We start from the raw sequence: 22,877 nt of genomic DNA on the forward strand, positions 1-22,877 counted from the left end.
CTAAAGGCACACAGTGAAGAATTAGCTCTGAAAAGGTGTGGACACAGTTATTTTTGAGACAGAGCTTATTTCATATGCGTTTGTAGGAGTTTCCCTTTCAGACACTAAATTTATTTTAAGGTTTGCATTAGTTAATTTACTGGTATCTGTGCCATAATTTAGCGCCTCAAAAAGCATGTCTTAAACCAGACTCTAATTTGCACTGTTCTTGGTAGACTGTGTTGGTCACTGTGGAAATGATCCGGCTGCGTCTGTGTTCTTTAATGTGTGTTTTGTCAGTAGATCAACCGCAGAACTTTGTGAACTACTCCAACCGCAGAACTACTCCAATCGGCTCTTTTATGGGATTGCGCTCTCATGCTAATTTGACCTGTTTAGTAAATCTGGCCCTATATGTATAGATAATTCAGACAAACATCCCCATTCACCTGCTGCATTATGCAATATAGTGATCAGTTCCCTTTCATGGGAACTTCGAACTGCGTCCTCTAGGGGTCGCTATGGGGAACGCCTCGTCGTGACCCGTGTCTGAAGCATACATTGAAAATTACACAATAGCAACCACCTAGTAAAAAAAAAGAAAATAAAGTTTTCTGTATATTTTGCAACTCATTTTCTGTATAAAAACATAGCAATTCTTTGAAAAAACACTTGATCAAACGGTGTCTCTTTGATTGGAACTGATCGTGTGGAATCTATTAATTTTCCAATTAAGCGTTCAGTCTGCCTTCTGATGCAAATGTGATGGTATTTACATTGTTCCCTCAATTTGCATTTATAGTGCTTCTCAGCCTGGATATACAGACATGTTTAGCACTTAGTTTTACTATTAGTTGACCAGCCATTCAAGCAGATTAAAAAAAGACATATTTTCAGAAACCCCCACAACACCCCTGAGAAGAGAAATCCATACGAACAAAGCCTTCTAACAACTTCATGAAGCTTCAAAAGGGAAGGACTCATTCACTCGGAACAGAAGGAAATAAAGTAGTGAAACTAAGATTTATGAGGTCAATTTAATTTAAACTAGAATGTAAATAACAAACTGAATGATTAATTCTCTCCGGAAAGTGACACGTCAAGTTTGTGTTGCATTAGGAAGGCTGGGAATAAGATGTAATCAGTTTTCATTAATACAGATGCAACTGTTCTCCTTTATCCTGGAGGAGTCTAACAATACCACACCACACAGCGTGGAATAGATTCATGTCACTAGTCTATGGGATTTTAATAGGACCTACATATGAAACTGTTAAATGAAACACAATTAAATACATTTTGGATGTATAAAATAAAGTTAAAAGGCATAAATTAAAACTTGGATGTATAAAATAACTAAATATAACATGCCATTAAAGAAGCCCATTGCCTGATTCTTCATTGACTGGGCATTGAGATGTCAGATTATGTGTCCCGTGATTCAATATTTATTTTTCGCTCTCAAAAGTAATTTCCTCCCTTCCAAAAAGCCTACACCCCAAATAACTGGAGCTACTAAAAAAGAGGCATTTGTTTCGCAGAACTATACAAATCAAAAATAACCGAGAATAACATTTTTAACAATTCAGAATATTTATATATACCAGAGAAATGCTAAACAATGAAGGCGAACCTTTTGATTTCCATATTTCGGCTCCCTCAGAAACGGGTTCACTGAGTTGTATTGCATAACTTTCAATCAAAAGATTGATTTGCCTGCCCTGTGCCTTTGTTTCATTTCAGTTATGAAGCTACCTTTGTATGCACACAGCACACTTGAGGTGGCCTCATTGATTTTATACTTGCATTTTCACCAGCAGATGACCACAAATTATCAGTGTCACCCACCAACTTGATTCATGTCCATCTTGATGATGCTTCACCAGTGAGTCTATGTGGTTTTTCACGACAGTAATCGCATATTCTAATCAGTGGCAGAAAACTCAAGGGTGAGGAACGTGGCCTGCTGGCACGTAAAGACCAATAAGAAACCACAATGATAAGGATAATAATTGGAATTTTTTGTGGAATATGCAGTAATTGGACATCGAGGGAGAGAATATTAATCTGGCACTGTTATTTTCGATGTGACCTGATTAGGCAGAAATGGACTGTGGAGTTGGGTTGATTGTACCGTGTCTTTCCCTTGCGTCTTTATTGAAATTCATGGCAGTGGAAAACCTTTCCCTCAGGCACTTACCTCTCTCCATTTCAAAGATCCTTCACAAAGATTTGATGTGCCTTTGTTGGGGGGGGGGGCCATAACACTTTACATTTCCTAACATAACACTGGGCGACACACCAGCAGTGGAGGAATCATAAAGAATACCAATAATGCAAAACTGGGGAGCTGTGTGAAACGGATCACACCTACACGCACACACAAGTACATAGAGAAATAACAGGTTACCATGATTGATATGGAAATCAGCTGTGTTTAAAAAAAAAAACTATTTTCAATGTGAAATGAAATGCAGGCTGCTGTTGATGTGCCGGTAAATTACTCTTGGCTTTAGTTTGGGACAGTGACAATATGGTGAAAAGCAATGTTGGAATGCTAGGCTTGTGTGGGGAAATAATCAAAGGTTGTTCAGTAAATACCACGCTACATTCATAATGCGGTGAGATATTGAGTTTGAACATGTATCATGAGGCTTGGCTTTCACCTTTTTTTCGTCAAATTGTGTTGAATTCTCTCTAGAGCTGTTGGGATTTTGGGATAAATGCAAATTATCAGTCTCATGAATATACCTTTTTTTGGGGACGTGAATTTAACATGTCAATTTAGTGCAGCTAATTATACAAACAATAAAGAAAGAAAGTAAACAGACCCATACAAAAATCGCCTAACTCAAACAAACTGACAAACTCAATTGTGAGTTTGTTTAGTCATATATAATAATGTAATGTTTTTTTCTTAATAAGAGTTTTTTTTTGTGGCAATTATAATTAATTGCCAGCCCTAATACATATGATTATGAATGAACCTGCAATGTCTGGTGATGCTGCATTTCCATAAGCTTAGAACTTTAAAACCAGTGCGATTAAACTAGTAATTGGCCATTTTCACAAGAAAAGCTAATTCCTTTAATCGAGAATCAAGTCGACAATCAGATGTATTGTGTGATCTGAACTTCCTGCTGGGATATAAGCCTGCTGTTAAAGAAAAACATATGAGACCTAAAACGTCTAGCTTAACACTATCTGCCTTTTAACTGGTGGTTCAGAGGGCCAGAGAAGTAACTCCCTCACGAAACGGCAGCACTTCAAGAAGTTTGTGTCTTTCTAGTTAAGATCTGACACTCAGAAACGTGAGACTCAAACTACAGCAGCCCTGCCATGTTCAAATTAATTTGCATAATCACATAAGTAATGAACTTTATGAATAAGACGAAAGCCAGTTCAGCATTAAGGACAGATGCTATCAGCTCAAGCTACAGACAAATGCTTTAGATCAGTGTTGCAGACAGATGTCTTTCAGGAAAAGAGTGAAAGCCAGATTGGTGTTAGTTTTTTCTTCTTTTTATATAATTGACCCAGTGTTTTCAATCTGTGTGAGAAAACTCAATAAAATAACAGTTTCTAAAAGTCACTGAAAAGTCAGAAGGTTGTTCCTTTTATTATGCAGTCTCCCTTCCGGCATTATTTTTCTTTTTAAACTTAGCCTTCATTTCTCGACTAGTTAGTGGAGAGAAAGCTTGAACAAATTACTTGCATAGATTTAAAGTATGATTGCATTTCATCAAAAGATTATGGGAATTCTGTGCTATTAATTTTTTTTCAAACTCAAAGTAAAATTTTTGTGACAAGTTACCGAATAATTTTCACGTAAGTACAGTTTTCTGCACATTTGCTGTCTGAAAAAGCTTGCAAATATGAAGTCCCAAGTAAGGCTAGAACTTAATGTCTGAAGATGAATATTGCTCAATAATACACTTAAAATAGTAAAGTGGACCTCTCAATGAATTTAACGTCTATTTGTGAATGTAAGTCTCATGGGATTGATATAAAAGGATTTGAGATTCCTCCACGGGCAAGATTCCTTTTTCTGGTGGGTTACAGAAAAAGGGGTAGCATGGATCTAAAAATATCTGTGAAATGTTGGAGAATAGAAATAGTATGGCATCCCACAGAATTCTTCATTTTTTTTGCGCATTCTCTGGAATTTTAAATGAGTTGCAGTGTGGAGCAAAATACACTCCGTTGCCTTAACTGAAACCGCCAGGTAACTGTTTTACAGACTATTGCAGTGGTAGAAATATAGGAAAAAATGTTACATTTAAAATACTTTAAATTACATAAGTTTGAACTTAAAAAGCTTCAAAACTAAAAAGCTATTTAAACTTTCTGCTAGCAGATATGTTGCAAGACTATGTCGCTAGAAATATTCATGATAAGAGGAAACAGCAGTAGTAAATCCCTGTGGGTGATCTATTCCCAAGGCAGAATTGATGGTGGTAAAAGTGCATTTAAATTCCCAGTGCCCTAGCAGACGGGGAGGCTTGACACAGACATGAAGGGAGAGGAAATTGCAGAGAGGAGTTGGAATCATCCCCTCCCAGCTCCTGTGCCCTTGATCTTGATTGAAAATGCCAAAGGACAGCATTCAAAATCATCAAGTAAAAAGGGCTGCCCGTAAATTAACGTGAACGGAACCGCAGTCTGACTTGTCACAATCTTCAGCAAATGACCTCATTATAACCCCCTGAATTCAGGCTGAATCCCCACGAAATTGTTCTGTCGCACACGGCCCTTTTCTGTTCTGTTGTTTACATTTACAGATGTAGATTTGTGGCTTCATTCGAGTTGAGTTATTGTTTTGTTCTAGATTTAATATAAAATATTTCCTCTCACAGTGACAATAAATGTTACAATCGTTTACATAGGTTCATATTCAGGGCTCTACAGTTTGTACAACTAAACTTGACACAACATTAGATTACCAGGAGAGTCTGGAGAAATCAAAGTTGCCAAAAAACACGTCACTATATAAGAAAATGGAATTTCTGATATACAAAGACCACGTAACGGATAACAAATGGCGAAAGAATCAGACATTCATGCTGTAGAGCAATCCGTCTGTGGCTCACGTTGTGAAATATTGCAAGTAAGGCCCAACTTTCAGAGAAGCTATGAGCAGATGAATAAAATAACTTTAAAATCATTCTGTTTGTAATGGCGTTGCATCATCAAGTCTTCATGTGTCATCAGTCACAGCAAGATGATGTTTGACTCAGACTGCAGTCTATGGTGAAGTAAAGGCAATATATCTCATTAACTTTGGGAAAAGAACCATAAGCGAGTAGAAAATAACAGCATAAATTCAAACTGAATTGTCCTTCTTTCTTTTATCCTTTTAAGTCCATTAGGAGTCGTCTTCGGTTTTGATGACATGAAAAAGTGTGACGTTGAAAATGACCTGATGGCCATTGTTCCAGGCATAAAGTGCCCGTTCTCGAGCGTTGTAGTCGAGCATGGAGATGTGAAAGTACTGGTTGTGGAATGGGATGTCCATGTACTCATACGTCGAGGTCTTTGTGTTGTACGAATAATACACCTTGGCTCCGGTCAGGTGGGAATTGGTGATGTAGAGCGTGCCACAGATCATGAAGGACTCGCCTGCATTCCTTTTGGAGTATTCCGTGTTCCACGTCTGGAGAACTTCTAGCGTCTGCGGTTCTAACTGAGAAATCACAATGTTTCCTGCTATGCACACAGCACACTTGAGGTGGCCTCATTGATTTTATACTTGCATTTTCACCAGCAGATGACCACAAATTATCAGTGTCACCCACCAACTTGATTCATGTCCATCTTGATGATGCTTCACCAGTGAGTCTATGTGGTTTTTCACGACAGTAATCGCATATTCTAATCAGTGGCAGAAAACTCAAGGGTGAGGAACGTGGCCTGCTGGCACGTAAAGACCAATAAGAAACCACAATGATAAGGATAATAATTGGAATTTTTTGTGGAATATGCAGTAATTGGACATCGAGGGAGAGAATATTAATCTGGCACTGTTATTTTCGATGTGACCTGATTAGGCAGAAATGGACTGTGGAGTTGGGTTGATTGTACCGTGTCTTTCCCTTGCGTCTTTATTGAAATTCATGGCAGTGGAAAACCTTTCCCTCAGGCACTTACCTCTCTCCATTTCAAAGATCCTTCACAAAGATTTGATGTGCCTTTGTTGGGGGGGGGGGCCATAACACTTTACATTTCCTAACATAACACTGGGCGACACACCAGCAGTGGAGGAATCATAAAGAATACCAATAATGCAAAACTGGGGAGCTGTGTGAAACGGATCACACCTACACGCACACACAAGTACATAGAGAAATAACAGGTTACCATGATTGATATGGAAATCAGCTGTGTTTAAAAAAAAAAACTATTTTCAATGTGAAATGAAATGCAGGCTGCTGTTGATGTGCCGGTAAATTACTCTTGGCTTTAGTTTGGGACAGTGACAATATGGTGAAAAGCAATGTTGGAATGCTAGGCTTGTGTGGGGAAATAATCAAAGGTTGTTCAGTAAATACCACGCTACATTCATAATGCGGTGAGATATTGAGTTTGAACATGTATCATGAGGCTTGGCTTTCACCTTTTTTTCGTCAAATTGTGTTGAATTCTCTCTAGAGCTGTTGGGATTTTGGGATAAATGCAAATTATCAGTCTCATGAATATACCTTTTTTTGGGGACGTGAATTTAACATGTCAATTTAGTGCAGCTAATTATACAAACAATAAAGAAAGAAAGTAAACAGACCCATACAAAAATCGCCTAACTCAAACAAACTGACAAACTCAATTGTGAGTTTGTTTAGTCATATATAATAATGTAATGTTTTTTTCTTAATAAGAGTTTTTTTTTGTGGCAATTATAATTAATTGCCAGCCCTAATACATATGATTATGAATGAACCTGCAATGTCTGGTGATGCTGCATTTCCATAAGCTTAGAACTTTAAAACCAGTGCGATTAAACTAGTAATTGGCCATTTTCACAAGAAAAGCTAATTCCTTTAATCGAGAATCAAGTCGACAATCAGATGTATTGTGTGATCTGAACTTCCTGCTGGGATATAAGCCTGCTGTTAAAGAAAAACATATGAGACCTAAAACGTCTAGCTTAACACTATCTGCCTTTTAACTGGTGGTTCAGAGGGCCAGAGAAGTAACTCCCTCACGAAACGGCAGCACTTCAAGAAGTTTGTGTCTTTCTAGTTAAGATCTGACACTCAGAAACGTGAGACTCAAACTACAGCAGCCCTGCCATGTTCAAATTAATTTGCATAATCACATAAGTAATGAACTTTATGAATAAGACGAAAGCCAGTTCAGCATTAAGGACAGATGCTATCAGCTCAAGCTACAGACAAATGCTTTAGATCAGTGTTGCAGACAGATGTCTTTCAGGAAAAGAGTGAAAGCCAGATTGGTGTTAGTTTTTTCTTCTTTTTATATAATTGACCCAGTGTTTTCAATCTGTGTGAGAAAACTCAATAAAATAACAGTTTCTAAAAGTCACTGAAAAGTCAGAAGGTTGTTCCTTTTATTATGCAGTCTCCCTTCCGGCATTATTTTTCTTTTTAAACTTAGCCTTCATTTCTCGACTAGTTAGTGGAGAGAAAGCTTGAACAAATTACTTGCATAGATTTAAAGTATGATTGCATTTCATCAAAAGATTATGGGAATTCTGTGCTATTAATTTTTTTTCAAACTCAAAGTAAAATTTTTGTGACAAGTTACCGAATAATTTTCACGTAAGTACAGTTTTCTGCACATTTGCTGTCTGAAAAAGCTTGCAAATATGAAGTCCCAAGTAAGGCTAGAACTTAATGTCTGAAGATGAATATTGCTCAATAATACACTTAAAATAGTAAAGTGGACCTCTCAATGAATTTAACGTCTATTTGTGAATGTAAGTCTCATGGGATTGATATAAAAGGATTTGAGATTCCTCCACGGGCAAGATTCCTTTTTCTGGTGGGTTACAGAAAAAGGGGTAGCATGGATCTAAAAATATCTGTGAAATGTTGGAGAATAGAAATAGTATGGCATCCCACAGAATTCTTCATTTTTTTTGCGCATTCTCTGGAATTTTAAATGAGTTGCAGTGTGGAGCAAAATACACTCCGTTGCCTTAACTGAAACCGCCAGGTAACTGTTTTACAGACTATTGCAGTGGTAGAAATATAGGAAAAAATGTTACATTTAAAATACTTTAAATTACATAAGTTTGAACTTAAAAAGCTTCAAAACTAAAAAGCTATTTAAACTTTCTGCTAGCAGATATGTTGCAAGACTATGTCGCTAGAAATATTCATGATAAGAGGAAACAGCAGTAGTAAATCCCTGTGGGTGATCTATTCCCAGCGCTGAATTGATGGCGGTAAAAGTGCATTTAAATTCCCAGTGCCCTAGCAGACGGGGAGGCTTGACACAGACATGAAGGGAGAGGAAATTGCAGAGAGGAGTTGGAATCATCCCCTCCCAGCTCCTGTGCCCTTGATCTTGATTGAAAATGCCAAAGGACAGCATTCAAAATCATCAAGTAAAAAGGGCTGCCCGTAAATTAACGTGAACGGAACCGCAGTCTGACTTGTCACAATCTTCAGCAAATGACCTCATTATAACCCCCTGAATTCAGGCTGAATCCCCACGAAATTGTTCTGTCGCACACAGCCCTTTTCTGTTCTGTTGTTTACATTTACAGATGTAGATTTGTGGCTTCATTCGAGTTGATTTATTGTTTTGTTCTAGATTTAATATAAAATATTTCCTCTCACAGTGACAATAAATGTTACAATCGTTTACATAGGTTCATATTCAGGGCTCTACAGTTTGTACAACTAAACTTGACACAACATTAGATTACCAGGAGAGTCTGGAGAAATCAAAGTTGCCAAAAAACACGTCACTATATAAGAAAATGGAATTTCTGATATACAAAGACCACGTAACGGATAACAAATGGCGAAAGAATCAGACATTCATGCTGTAGAGCAATCCGTCTGTGGCTCACGTTGTGAAATATTGCAAGTAAGGCCCAACTTTCAGAGAAGCTATGAGCAGATGAATAAAATAACTTTAAAATCATTCTGTTTGTAATGGCGTTGCATCATCAAGTCTTCATGTGTCATCAGTCACAGCAAGATGATGTTTGACTCAGACTGCAGTCTATGGTGAAGTAAAGGCAATATATCTCATTAACTTTGGGAAAAGAACCAAAAGCGAATAGAAAATATCAGCATACATTTTTAATCCATAAGTCCATTAGGAGTCGTCTTCGGTTTTGATGACATGAAAAAGTGTGACGTTGAAAATGACCTGATGGCCATTGTTCCAGGCATAAAGTGCCCGTTCTCGAGCGTTGTAGTCGAGCATGGAGATGTGGAAGTACTGGTTGTGGAACGGGATGTCAATGTACTCATACGTCGAGGTCTTTGTGTTGTAGGAATAATACACCTTGGCTCCGGTCAGGTGGGAATTGGTAATGTAGAGCGTGCCGCAGATCATGAAGGACTCGCCTGCATTCCTTTTGGAGTATTCCGTGTTCCACGTCTGGAGAACTTCCAGTGTCTGCGGTTCTAACTGAGAAATCACAATGTTTCCTGCATTCTGATTGGTGGCATATACAGCCCACAAACCCAGCTCGTCCGCCATCAGGTCGATGTCCGAGAAGCCTCCCCAGGTGTAGGGGTAGACATTGTGGAAGCCGGCGTACTCCAAGGCACGCTGGGCGAGAACCCGTCCGGTCTCGAAGCTGTATTTGACAATGATGTTGCTCTGCTCCTTGTTGTAGTACAGAGAGCCGTTGTAGACCACATGGTTGGTTCCAGCCCATTTAAAGGGAAGGTAATAGGTTCGCGATTCCAGGCCGGAGATGAAGTCTGCGATGCTTTTGTACTCTCGAACCACCTTGCTGTTGGTGTAAGTGTCCATATACCAAATCTGTGGGAATATTACAGAGTGAGATTAAAGTTTGTAGATGAGCGGCACACTACATTATTTTGCACCTGCTTGAAAGTAGGTGTTAGTAATCCTGGGGAGGAAGGAGATTAATCAGGTACTGCATATGGAAGACTGAAGAACGTAGTGCCGTCCACTCCTGAACTCACCCGGTTATTTCTTGGAGATGCTAGAGGGTCGGTCATCCATGCACCAAACCGCGTTCCAGATGTCTTTATAGTCACAGGGCCAGTGATTTTCATTAATTTCCCACATGCTGGGAAAACAAAATCTTTATTTTAATATCATCATCTTCTCGTTTTCAATTTCATGCCTTCTAAAGATTGTTGCTTTCAGTGCATGTGAAAAACAAAGCAACTCTTAATGATGTACTAGCTTAGTGCATCCAACCCCCAATGCTAGGATGTAATTATCAGAGATATTAATAACATATTGGAACATCTGTTGAATTTGCCTAACAAACATATTAATATTGTAAGGCTTTTTAGCACTTCATCTTCAGAATCCCAGGTGTTATTTGAGGACTGTTAAAAACACATTGTTATTTAATTGCAATTAAATATCCACTACAGAAAAACTGCAGTTGGAGGTAAATCTGTGATTTTTGTATTTAGTTGTGGGCGGAATATTTTATTTTTTAACTGAGACATCACTTTGGGACAGTCCAACTACAGTTCTGTCATGACAACTCTCAGAGGGATCGGCATGGTGATGTACATGACAATGTTAATGTATTTGGTCTTGGCGGAATAGATCTGCTACGTAGCGAGACTTGCTACTGCCAATACATCCACAACATGCTGCTATGAGCATTTAAGAAATATTGCTACTGCAAATATAACATACATGAAATAACCCCCCATAGAGCATACATGAATCACCTCGTAGAAGATCTATACAGGTGTAGCTGGGGAAGGTGGAGGGTTTCTGAAGCAAGCTACAACTGCTACAGCAAACACTAGTGATATATTTGAATGTTGAGCAGCGAGCTCATTGGCTACCGATACAGGAGAGAACCAATCAGCTGTGCCATGTGATAACGATGTCATTAGGTCAGATTGAGTTAGACCAATCGAACTGTGCCATCTAGAGTTTCATGTCAAAATCCCTGCATTTTATTTACATTGCTTCACTTCCATCTCCATCTAGCTGCTTTTAAATGAGCTAGATGTAAATGCCACTTAAGAAACTCATTGGGGCAGGTGAGCCTGAAACCAAATTAGGCTTGTTGGTCATTAACTGAAAAGTTCAGTCAATCATAGTAGAGGTCAGTTGCATATTTTGATAGAACATTTACCACTGTATCTTTAAACAATCTATCAAAATGAAATAAAACTGTAGTAGAATATGGTCCCTTTAAAATGACACAAAACTGTGGATTATAATAGCTTACTGAGTTTGCTCATGCAGTTTCGTAGACGGCTGTCCAAGCTGAGGACTCTCTGATAGAGCTGCTCATAGTCATAAGCTCCCAGCTCCTCCTGGATGCCCATCAGCACGGCAGAAAGATTCCTGATTTCCTCTTTGAACTGTGAGATCAGCTTAGCATCTGTTTTGTACTGCTCTAGCACAGGAATCAATGGCTGGAGTTCATCCATACGATCTTTCAGCTCCTGTAGACACACACCCACACAGATGTTGTTACACTTTGCACGTTGGTCCCAATAAACAATGTTTAGCCGTAAAACGCATTTCATTATGTAGTTATAGTAAAAATCTATTATACATTTATTTCACCTTTTGACATAACACATACAATATTCATGGCTAATGCTGATGTTTGCATTTCCATCAGCAGGTCTTCTGTAACCTAATAAAAATGTACCTTAAAGTTTCTAGCCATTATAGTTTTCCTGTCCTCTTCAATTTGCCGGAACTTGGTCCGTAACCCTTTCATTTGATTTTCCATTTTCATGACATACTGGAAATCGCGCTGTGTACGCAGATTCAGGACTTCAATTGATTGAGACATGTTCTGCACCTGCGTCACAAAACCACAAGTTAGGAAGTTAGATAAAACTAGGGGTCAGAGGGTTGTAGTAAAATAAATAAATAATGAAAAAGTAAGTAAATAAATACATAAATAAAAATAATAGTAATAAATAAATAAAATCATAATAAAAACAGCATAACTGTATTCAACATTGATAATAATAATTAATATTTATTGAGCAGCAAATCAGCATATTAAGAATGATTTCTGAAGGATCATGTGACCATGAAGACTGGAGTAATGGCTGCTGTAAATTCAGCTTTGCCATCACAGGAATAAATTACATTTTAAAATATATTCAAATAGAAAACAGTTATTTTAAATTGTATTAATATTTTATAATTGTATTGTTTTTATTGTATTAAATAAATGCAACCTTGTTGAGCATGACACCTCTTTTACAAAAAAAGAAAAAAAAACCCTTATTGACCCCAAACATTTGAACTGTATTGTAGATGTAAACTAATCCATGATATTTGAACTTTTGCACCAGTAAATGATAATCCATAGACCGTGTCAGCAACTGATCACCATTTTTTATTGAAAACAATACAGTACGTTACTTGGGCTTCATGAGGGTGAGTAGATTAATTTATTATTGTGTGATCTATCCATTCAACCTCAGCAGGCCTCTGTAAGACATAATGGGAAGTTAATATTTTATAATTGTATTGTTTTTATTGTATTAAATAAATGCAACCTGGTTGAGCATGACACCTCTTTTACAAAAAAAGAAAAAAAAACCCTTATTGACCCCAAACATTTGAACTGTATTGTAGATGTAAACTAATCCATGATATTTGAACTTTTGCACCAGTAAATGATAATCCATAGACCGTTTCAGCAACTGATCACCATTTTTTATTGAAAACAATACAGTATGTTACTTGGGCTTCATGAGGGTGAGTAGATTAATTTATTATTGTGTGATCTATCCATTCAACCTCAGCAGGCCTCTGTAAGACATAATGGGAAGCACTTTCCCTTTCTTTGCATAAGTTATGGATAAACTGACTACAATTAATGAATCTTTAAAAAGGGACTGATAAAAAAAACAGTGGCTCCAATCTCACTGTGTTTGTCCTCGTCAAACGTTCTGATTAGCTACCTTGACTGGGGCGCAAGAAAAGCGGAAATCCATGAATCATGAATGAGAGGCGTCCTCTGTAGGCCCTGACTTTCTTTTCAGGCTATAGGGAAAATAGAGGCGTTAATAAATGTACATATCAATATTAACGGCAGTCAGGCTCCCGCTGGATTGAGGCATGTATCATTTATCATAACATCAGGTATTAATTACCTGCATAAAATCAGCCTCTTGTGAACACAGCTGAAGCACCCATCAGCGCTTTTTCTTTTTTACTTGTGTGTGTGTTTAAAGGTCCTAAGTGGGAATGAGACGGATAAAAAAGGATAAAATCGATGGGGGAGGAGAATATGTAATGTATGATTGAAAGACTGAAGCAAAGAGCAAAAGGACAAGTGTGTGTGTGTGTGTGTGTGCGTGTGTGTTTATGTCAGTAATAGTGGCAGGCTACAGTAGCTCCTGAACTACTCCCTGAGGCAAAACAGTACATTAGTTGTCCACACAATGTATACTAGCCAAATGATGCCTGTGTGTGTGTTGATCGAAAGAACTGAAAATGAGAAGAAATGCAGAGAGAAAAAAACTTGAGCTATTACTAGGTTTTGCGATATTTTGAATTTTCTAATTTTCGCAATGCATGTGCTAGCGATATAAAAAAAGAAAGAATGTGAATATCATGATTTTAATGTGCCATTTTGTTAGGCCATTACGTTTCCAAAAGACCGTCCCAGTTGGCTAGTTTTTCACCCTTTAATGAGTATGAGAACATTAAGACCGTTCAAAGGTTTGGGGTCGGTAAGATTTTTTAGTAGGTAAGAAGCATCTTTTACTCACCAAGGCTGCATTTATTTGATTAAAAAATACAGTAAAACTTTGAAATAGTAAAATTTAAAAGAACTTTCATTTATAATAAGTTTTAAAATTAAATTTATTCCTGTGATGGTAAAGCTGAATTTTCAGCATCATTACTTCAGTCTTTAGTGTCACATGATCCTTCGGAAATCATTCTAATATTGATTTTCTGCTCAAGAAACACTTATTTTTTTTTTTTATCAATGTTGGAAACAGTAGTGCTGCTTAGTATTTTTGTGGAAACGGTAATACATTTTTTTTCAGGACTTTTTGATGAATAGAAAATTAAAAAGAACAGCATTTATTTGAAATTGAATTTAATTGTATTGTAATGTAAAAGTATTTACTTCACTTGATCCATTTAATGCATTTTATTTATTGCTAAATAAAAGTATTTATTTCTTTAAAAAAGTCTTATTGACCCCAAACGTTTGAACGGTAATGCGTATGTACTGTAAATATTTTTTTCTCCAGTATACAGTGTGTGAGATATATATATATATATATAGGTCAGAAAAATAAAGAAGTTCTATAAAATGTGTGTGTTTATGCATGGGACCTTCTCCAGCAGCTGTCGGAGCTGTCTGCTCTTGGCATCCCTGGAGCAGAGGTTTTGTTCCGGTGCGACCACAGTGCAGATACAGCGTCCGTCAGCATCCTGTGCCGAACTATACACCTGCCATCCTTCCTTGGGACCAATCGTCTGGAGAGACACACACATACTTTAAAAGACTAGGTCACCCAAAAAAATGCCAATTCTGTAATCATTCACTCATCCTGATGTTTTTTCAAAACAGTATGACATATGACTTTGACAGTATGACTTTCTTCTGCTCGAAACAGAAGACTTGTACAATAGCTCTGGGCAAAAAACAGACAGGAGTTTACATGTTTACACGTACAGTACATGTCTGTCCGATTCATAATGAAACTGGATCAGATGTTTCATTAAAAGGATCCAAATCAAAAAATGATTTGTTTATGAATTGGACATTGCTACTTTTCATGAAAATGCCAAGGAAAACTAGGGCAGATGTCAATATTTTCAGTGGGCTTTCATCTATTTGTTGCACAAAGCTATCATACAGTATGACTTCAAAAGACTAAATATTTCACACAAGGCATATGGATTGCTTTTATTGTGCTTTTGCGTCCTTTTTTGAAGCTTGAAAGATTTAAGATAAGGCAGAAAAGAGTCAAACTGGTTTGAACTGACATGAGGGTGAGAAACTGACTGAATTTTTTATTTTGGGGTGAAGTGTCCCTTTTACTTATCATTGAACTCAATTGTTTTATTGTGCTGTAGGCAGGTAAATATGACAGATTTTATCCACTGAGCGAATTCAAAGGAATGTTGTTGTAAATTCTTCTTCTTGTGCAGCCTTTAGATCATCTTTAACAACAAGGCTATGGCACGAATGCTAAAACCCATGATTGTCATTTATATGAAGCACACAAAGGCCTTGCTAACTGTTAAAGAGTTTTTGCGGGTTATAACAGTCAAGCAGGCGTGCCATTACCCCAGTTTCTCAGGAGATGAATGAAATAAATTGCTTAGGTGGACTGAAAAGCCAAGAAGACGACATCATAAACCCGCTTTTATCTATTGGAAATCTGTCTAATACTGGACCCGTGTGCCTGTGACATCATAAAGTGGGCGTGTCCCTGTCAGTCACAATAATGCCAGTGTTCTCTCGCTCTAATCCACTTGCGCTGTAACTGATCCAATTCCCCAGCTTTGATGTATAATTTGTACAGTCGAGTCTGAGAGTTGATATGCGAGACGTGTAACTGTGCACTCAACGGATCCACAAATACAAGCAGGGCTTAAAAAATAAACAAAAACAATACAGACAATTGGGATAGTGAAAAGACAGGATGGAGAAACGATAGGGAGGTTTTGTGGATTCACTTGAGAGGACAAAAAAGATAAGCTGAGGACAGAGGCATCCCATGTCCTCAATGCATGTGCACACACTGATTTTACTGTCGCCATCCTTGACTGCCTCCGCTTCTTATTTTTTTCTACCACTGTCACATATTTTCAATTTCTTAAAAAACATTTTCTTCTCCATAGATGATTTCTTTTGTGTTGCAAGTTTGACATTGCTGTTATACAACAGTTCAATAAACAATACGTTAAAGGGGTCATATGATGCGATTTCAAGTTTTCCTTTCTCTTTGGAGTGTTACAAGCTGATTGTGCATAGATAAGATCCCTGAAGTTGCAAAGACTAAAGTCTCAAAACCAAAGAGGTATTCTTTATCAAAGTTAAGACTCTGCCACGCCCCCCTAAAACGGCTCGTTCTAATACGCCCCCACATATCTACCTCACTATGTGGAAATATTTGCATAATGCTGCCCAAATGTGCACGCAAAGAAAGGCGACGTGGTTTCAGTAACCGCAGTTAGTGTTGAAGCGGCCATGTCAGGGAGAGAGAGAGCGAGAGAGGGGGGGGGGTCACATTACAGTGGAGTCAGCTGTCTTTACCGTGGCTTGTGTACTGCAAACACATACCAGCTTCATCACTGTGTCTGTCACACGACTCTGTTCCCCTTTCGGGCTCTGTCTTTACATTTATTTTGAAAGATGAAGCTCGCGATTATGGTAAGGGGCGTTACATTTCCGACGAGTGCTTGCGGTGTTCGGCCAATCACAATGCACTGGGTCAGCTGGCCAATCAGAGCAGACTGCGCTTGTTGGAAGGAGGGACTTTGTAGAAAACTAAGCGTTTGAGAGAGGCGGGGCATAGAGGACCTACAATAATGTACAGTATTTGAAAAATAATGTGTTTTTTAACATTAAAGCATGTCAACATATTCTGTTACACCAAATACACAAAATAATGATCTTTAAAAAAAGCATCATATGACCCCTTTAATACTGAGTATCTTACATTTTAGACCCAATATTGCCAGTTACTCATCAATTTTTGCTCCGCCAATGAAAATAGACACAAAGCCTAAGCAATACACAGCAGCATTACTTAATAAATCATTATTATTGACTGAATCAAATGAATTAACTGAATGACTGAATTGTTTCTTTTTGAATAATTATGTGCTTTTAAAGAATTAGGTGAATGAATGATAAGTTACTCAAAGAAGGCCACTAGTTTATTTCCTGAATGAATTTATGTTTTTAAACAAATCTGTACATGTATGATTCAACGACTCATTCATACAGATGATCACTTGTTTTGATTCTGAATTAATCTGTTTTGAATGAGTGAACGGTGACTTGTTCATAAAAGCAGCCACTAGTTTCATTTCTAAATGAATTAGAGTTTTGAATGAAACAGTTGAATGAATGATGACTCACTCATAAAGACCATCACATCTGTCGATCCTGAATGAACTGGTGTTTTGAACAAATCGGTTGAGTGAATCGATTGACTCGCTCATAAAGATGGCCACTAGTTCCATTCCTAAATGAACTGTTTTTTTTTAATGAATCGTTAAATGTATAATTCAGTGACTCACCCATAAAGGCAGTCTTGCTTCTTTCCTGAATAAATAGGTCTTTTGAATGAATCATTTGAGTAAATAGTAACTTGCTCATAAAGGCAGCCACTTGTTACGTTTCTGAATGAATCTGTGTTTTGAACAAATTGGTTGAGTGAAAGGCGGTCATGTGTCACCACCTACCAGTGAAACGATATAACTTGCATTAAGAGTGACTGAAAAAATCCCCACCACTAATGCACAGACTGACAGCCTGTCTAAATAAGAAATTGCTTCTATTTTGCATTGCAATATTTTTTGAAATAGAGTAATTTATGATAAATGCAGTGTAAGGCATGTACAGGACATTACAACACCAGCAGTATCTCAACAAAGCACTTCAGTTATGAAATGATTGATTCTTTTACAGTCACACAGAGTATGTCCATTTCCATTTAAGTTAAGATGAAAACAAATTGTGTACGCCATCCAGACAGAGAAAGATGTTTTAACACATAGAATATATCACTACAGAGCATGGAGGAATATACATTGACCATACAGGTACTTGTCTTTTAAATGGACTCCCATTTCTGTCCTGATGGTGGAAATCATCATGTAACAGTGTCTGTTATGACTAAATTCATATAGTTCATTTGAAAAAGTTTAGTGGGAAAAATGTGTAAAGTTATACATTTGTTGGTGTGTTGCTCACACACACTAAATACAGGGGTTCATGATATGTGTACTGTGATAATTAAATACAAAGCAGAGAAAACAGTCCTCTATTCTTTTGTTCTCACTAGTATTTGGCTCTGCCGTGCTTTGCATCAAGTGCTGATATCAACAACACCTGTTTGAAAATTAACAGGCTTAGCCTGCTGCTTACAGAAATTGCAATAATTTTTTCTTTCTCCCTTTCTGTGGATTGCTTACTCTTGCTTTCTTGTGCTCTGACCTCTAGACTATATCTCCATATCTAAGTACACTTCTAAAAGCTAGCGGGGCATAGAAAGATAAACGAAAGACTTTCATTCATTATCAGCCATCTTTATAAGGTCTCAGCGATAAATCTGTAGAGTACAAAGTGAAGGTGTGGTAGTTTTCGTGCATAGCAGATTTATTATTTATTGTAAGGGTATGATGGTTTATTTCATTCATCATGTGTGTGTGTATTATGGTTATCGGTACTGCAAAGGTAAATGAAAATACATGTGTATGCGGTGACTTTCATTAATTCGTTTTTGTTCGCAATGTTCAGATTAGAAAAGTAGATAGTCAGCAAACATATCTCTTGAGATTTCATGAAGCCAGCTTTGGATATTTTTATGAATGTCACATATAGGCTACATCAATATTTTGGATGCATTCTGGGTCAGATGATGAAAGATATTCACAACAGGGTTATTTTAGTATCATTGAAATACAGTATTGCTTTTATTTATAATTTTTATTGTTGTATTTTATTTTAAAGTTTTTGCCATTTTGTTGTGTTTTTGTCATTATTATTATTATTTTTTAAATATGTCATTATAGTTTTAATTAATTGCTATTTCTGTTTTAGTTATTTTAGTAGATCAAGTTAAATTAAATGAAAATGACCAGATGTTTCCTTGGCAACTGGCTGAAATAAAATATGTTTTTGTATATTTTATTTTATTTCAAGTAATGAAAATGTTTATGATTTTAGTATTTTGTGAACTATAATAACCCTGATTCACAACACCACATTAACAAACGTAATGACATTGGATCAATACATGACTGAATTGACTTTTCCATTCAACCTCATACAAAAACGGTCCTGCTATAAAACTAAACCAACCCTCATTTTTTAGTTTACTCGCCAGACTAATATTAAATATTTGATATATTTTTTTTATATAAGAACCCGGCAGTTCTTAAAAGCTGAAGAATTCCAAAGCAACGTCGTTATTTTGACAGGAAAATACAACAAAGTATATCGTTTATATGTAGCGCTTTTATTCTACATGTTATGTAAGACTCTCTCTCTCTCTCTCTCTCTCTTTGCGTGTGTGTGAGACAAAGCGACGGCGAGTTGTGCGCCTTTACACTACACAGGTGCGCTGCGCATCCATTCAGATGAACTGAAAAATAGCACCACCTGGTGGTCAATACACATATAGCAGCCAAAAGCCTGTGAAAATAGTGTGTGTGTTTGTTAGGCGCATCCATTCAGATGAACTGAAAAATAGCACCACCTCGTGGTCAATACACATATAGCAGCCAAAAGCCTGTGAAAATAGTGTGTGTGTTTGTTAAAATTCTCTCTCTGATAAAATAATTTACCCATTAAACTGTGGCATTAAATGACAATATGAATATCAATATGATGTAATAGAAGAATAATGTACACATATGAATTGCATATGCCAAATATTTTGTTTTCTGAAATAGTTTTTATTCTTCATATTACTTGTATGGCTGGGTATTTAAAAATGTAATTGAATAAGTCTGAATGAAAACTTACTGGTAAAGTAAGATCTGGGGTTTCGAACATTCCGACACGCGCACGTGATTGGACAGATAGCGAGGCTTCATTTTCTGCTGATTACAATTCTCTGAAAACAATAAGCGCTCCGGCACAGAGCTTCGTGAGAAATTGCGCTGCTTACCCGATACTCACGTTGAAGCTTCAGTGTCATATGAAACATCACTAGCACAGATCGCTTGACGGAGAGTGAAACTCTGAAGCGCTCACTCAGTGTTCGGCGAGTGAAAATACATATGTGCTAAACTTATACTTAGCCTCCAACGCACACACTGGCGAGACAAATCTAAGAATTTATAGCCATTGGCTAATATTATACATCATTTAGTCGCCCAGAGTGAAGATTTAGTCGCATATGTGATAATGCGAGTGATTTACTCGCAATGTAGAGGGTTGTCTGAATGCTAAATGAGGTGAAGGTTTGTATTATTATGGATCCCTCCACTGACATTAGAAAGCTGTATTCCGTAGGTGTGTAATGCAATTTGTCACCATAAAAAGCACACTTCAGCATGTCAAATTAATCATCATGAATCACTCATCCCACAAGCAACAACAATGTAATTAGAAGCCCATTACGCTAACATCCATTCAGTTTCATAGTCAAACAGCTCAAACACCCTCTTGCTGGGGGTCATGGGGATGTCAAAAAGACATCATAGAACTACTAGCTAAGTTGTTAAACGGTTAAACAAATGCTTCAGACTAAAAGGAGTTCACTGTTTAGTCCATGCAGACATACTGTATGTCTGTATGCGATTATTTCACTTCAGCACCACAGCAGTGTGGACAGCTCCTGTCCACCTATGAATAAACAGCTGAAGCACATCACCTCACTCATTTTGGGACTTGTTACATCTTGTCATGGTGATTTTTTTTTTCAGCAGAAGTATCTTTACATGAAAATGTCTTGCAGTTTTATTTGAAAACACTGCATAAAAAGAGATAAATAAAAAGAGTAAATTTTATGAAAATGCTATTTGCAAACTAAATTTTATATATATATATATATACATTTTATAATTTATTCTTATATTATTATTTTATTAATATTTTTAATACCAAGATTTAGGTTAACATTTTCATTTGTTAAGGTTATAATCAACTCAAAATGAATACAACTGAGTAAATCCAATATAATGCAAATAAACCATTTCAAATTTAATGCATTTCCTTCCAGTACCATTCGTCCCCATCCAAGGATGCACTGGGGCATGAATAATTATGGTTGCATTGTCTAACCGTTTGCCAGTTTTATTTACGCTGTTGTTGATTTTGTTGCCACTTGTTGGTTTGTGCATTTGTTTGGGCTTAAAATGATCAGACTGTTGTTACCTTGTCTGGTTTCATCCGTGCGTTACATTGTAGTTACTCCATGAATATTTTTGTCACATTTATGTGATGAGTAGTCATCTGATGCTGTCACTGGGCACTGGGCTTTCCAACAAAGGAAACAATTTGCTTATCATCTGATACAGCGTTATCAAAAATATTCTTAGTTAATTTATCTAATTAAAAAATGTTTAATACTATTCATTAAAATGGAAGTTGTTTTGCAACAACAGAATTTTTTAATTTTTTTGTTCTATTTTATGTTCTATGCAGTTTCTCATTTTGATTATTCACTTTTGTGGAGCCCATTTGATTAATACTTTTAAACATTTTATTTAATTAATAATATTGCTTTATAGTGCTTCCTTTATCATTTTTACAGTGACAGGTTATTCTGCTTATATTTACTGTGCTGGGCAGTGGATCAGAATTTAGCATTACACGATTATATTCACTGGCTGGTGAAATCATATCATAAGTATGCATCTATGAATCCATACTGGCAACAATGTAAAATAATCTACAAAATTCACATTTCCAATGCTTATAAATATCTACTGCATGCCACTTTATCTGTTTGTAACTCACCAATGCATTCCTAGCAAAACTGGAAAACATCTGGAAAGACAAATGGTGCTTCATGCTTGAATAAACCAAAGTTTATTATCTGTGGACCTCAGATGCAATAGATTTATTTTCCTACAACACGTGCATATCATATTTTATATGATGCATAATACTGAGGACTCCAGTGTTAGAGGACCCTATGAAATTATGTTAAGTAATTCTTTACCAATTACTTGCTGTAATTTAAAATAACCAATCATTTATTTCCCACTATAGCATATGCAGTCTGTTTCAGATATAGCCACACAGAGAAACAAAAATCAAGAAATGCCTTATCCTGAAATCTTTTAGCTTGCAACTCATCACATCAACTTACCATAGATGGATACAGTCCGAAGACAATGAGGAAAAGCAGGGGATTTAATGCACCGAACAGAAGGATCATGCTGTCACGGCTGTATCGCACTTTTCTGGCGTTAATATCGCGTCCTCGGCGTGGCAGATGATGCCCGAACAGAACAGGGCGGATAGATCCACATTCATTACCGTGCTGCTCCGCCGCGCCAGCTCCCGCGTGCAGCCAATACTGAGCGCGCGCTGTCCAAAGTTACGACCGCACGCGCATGAGGATTCAGCAGACAGTGCGCGAGAGCATCCGACACTACCACGGAGACTTTCACAGCGGATGTGACATCATTTGATTATTCCAAACGTTCACTTGTTGAGCAACGTTGGTGAGTGCATGCGGCTACTGCGGCGTTAACACACCCTAGTTCCAAATGCACGCAACACTTTGGTTATGTGAGCTGAAATGGTCATGTTGTCACGGTCGCCTGTGGTGCTTGGAGCAAAGGTACACGGCAAAAGTTCCACCTGCAATTGCATATGGGAATTTGTGCCTTATGGCAGCAGAAACAAAGATAAGAGTGAGACGAATTCTTTTTGTGTGTTGTGTCTGTACCACTGAACAGTGTCTATATATGTTTATTAGTCATGGCTCATGGAAAGGTTAATTATGATTAACTTTAATTCATCACGTGGTCTTCTGTTTTACCACCTGCATTATTTTAGTGAATGTTAGTATATTTTAAAGTGCAAAGCAGATTTTAGTAGGTTGAAGTAGGTT

The 22,877-nt window shown here is 37.2% G+C and overlaps 1 protein-coding gene and 1 long non-coding RNA gene across 2 annotated transcripts; one reads left to right on the forward strand and one right to left on the reverse strand.

Annotated features, from left to right (window-relative positions):
* Positions 1 to 234: 234 nt before the first annotated feature.
* On the forward strand, positions 235 to 13,309 carry LOC107590267 (uncharacterized). Its single transcript, XR_001609760.1, has 3 exons — positions 235 to 299; positions 3,377 to 3,379; positions 13,293 to 13,309. It is a non-coding gene; the product is annotated as an uncharacterized lncRNA (long non-coding RNA).
* On the reverse strand, positions 8,726 to 22,405 carry LOC107590266 (noelin-3-like). The gene is made up of 6 exons (XM_016278955.1): positions 22,128 to 22,405; positions 14,455 to 14,598; positions 11,789 to 11,944; positions 11,357 to 11,576; positions 10,113 to 10,219; positions 8,726 to 9,945 (listed from the first exon to the last, which is right to left on the reverse strand). The coding sequence occupies exons 1-6, from the start codon at positions 22,194 to 22,196 to the stop codon at positions 9,268 to 9,270; spliced, it is 1,374 nt and encodes a 457-aa protein (XP_016134441.1). The 5' UTR covers positions 22,197 to 22,405; the 3' UTR covers positions 8,726 to 9,267.
* Between the last annotated feature and the right edge of the window lie 472 nt (positions 22,406 to 22,877).

The sequence above is a fragment of the Sinocyclocheilus grahami genome, unplaced genomic scaffold (genome assembly GCF_001515645.1).
Source record: "Sinocyclocheilus grahami isolate Dianchi unplaced genomic scaffold, SAMN03320097.WGS_v1.1 scaffold126.1, whole genome shotgun sequence".
NCBI lineage: Eukaryota > Metazoa > Chordata > Actinopteri > Cypriniformes > Cyprinidae > Sinocyclocheilus > Sinocyclocheilus grahami.

Coding starts and splice junctions, on each gene's coding strand:
- LOC107590266 (XM_016278955.1), bottom strand. CDS start 22,196: ATGATCCTTCTGTTCGGTGCATTAAATCCCCTGCTTTTCCTCATTGTC. Junction 14,599..22,127: donor TCGGACTGTATCCATCTATG/GTAAGTTGATGT, acceptor GTGTCTCTCCAG/ACGATTGGTCCCAAGGAAGG. Junction 9,946..10,112: donor CATCTCCAAGAAATAACCGG/GTGAGTTCAGGA, acceptor ATATTCCCACAG/ATTTGGTATATGGACACTTA.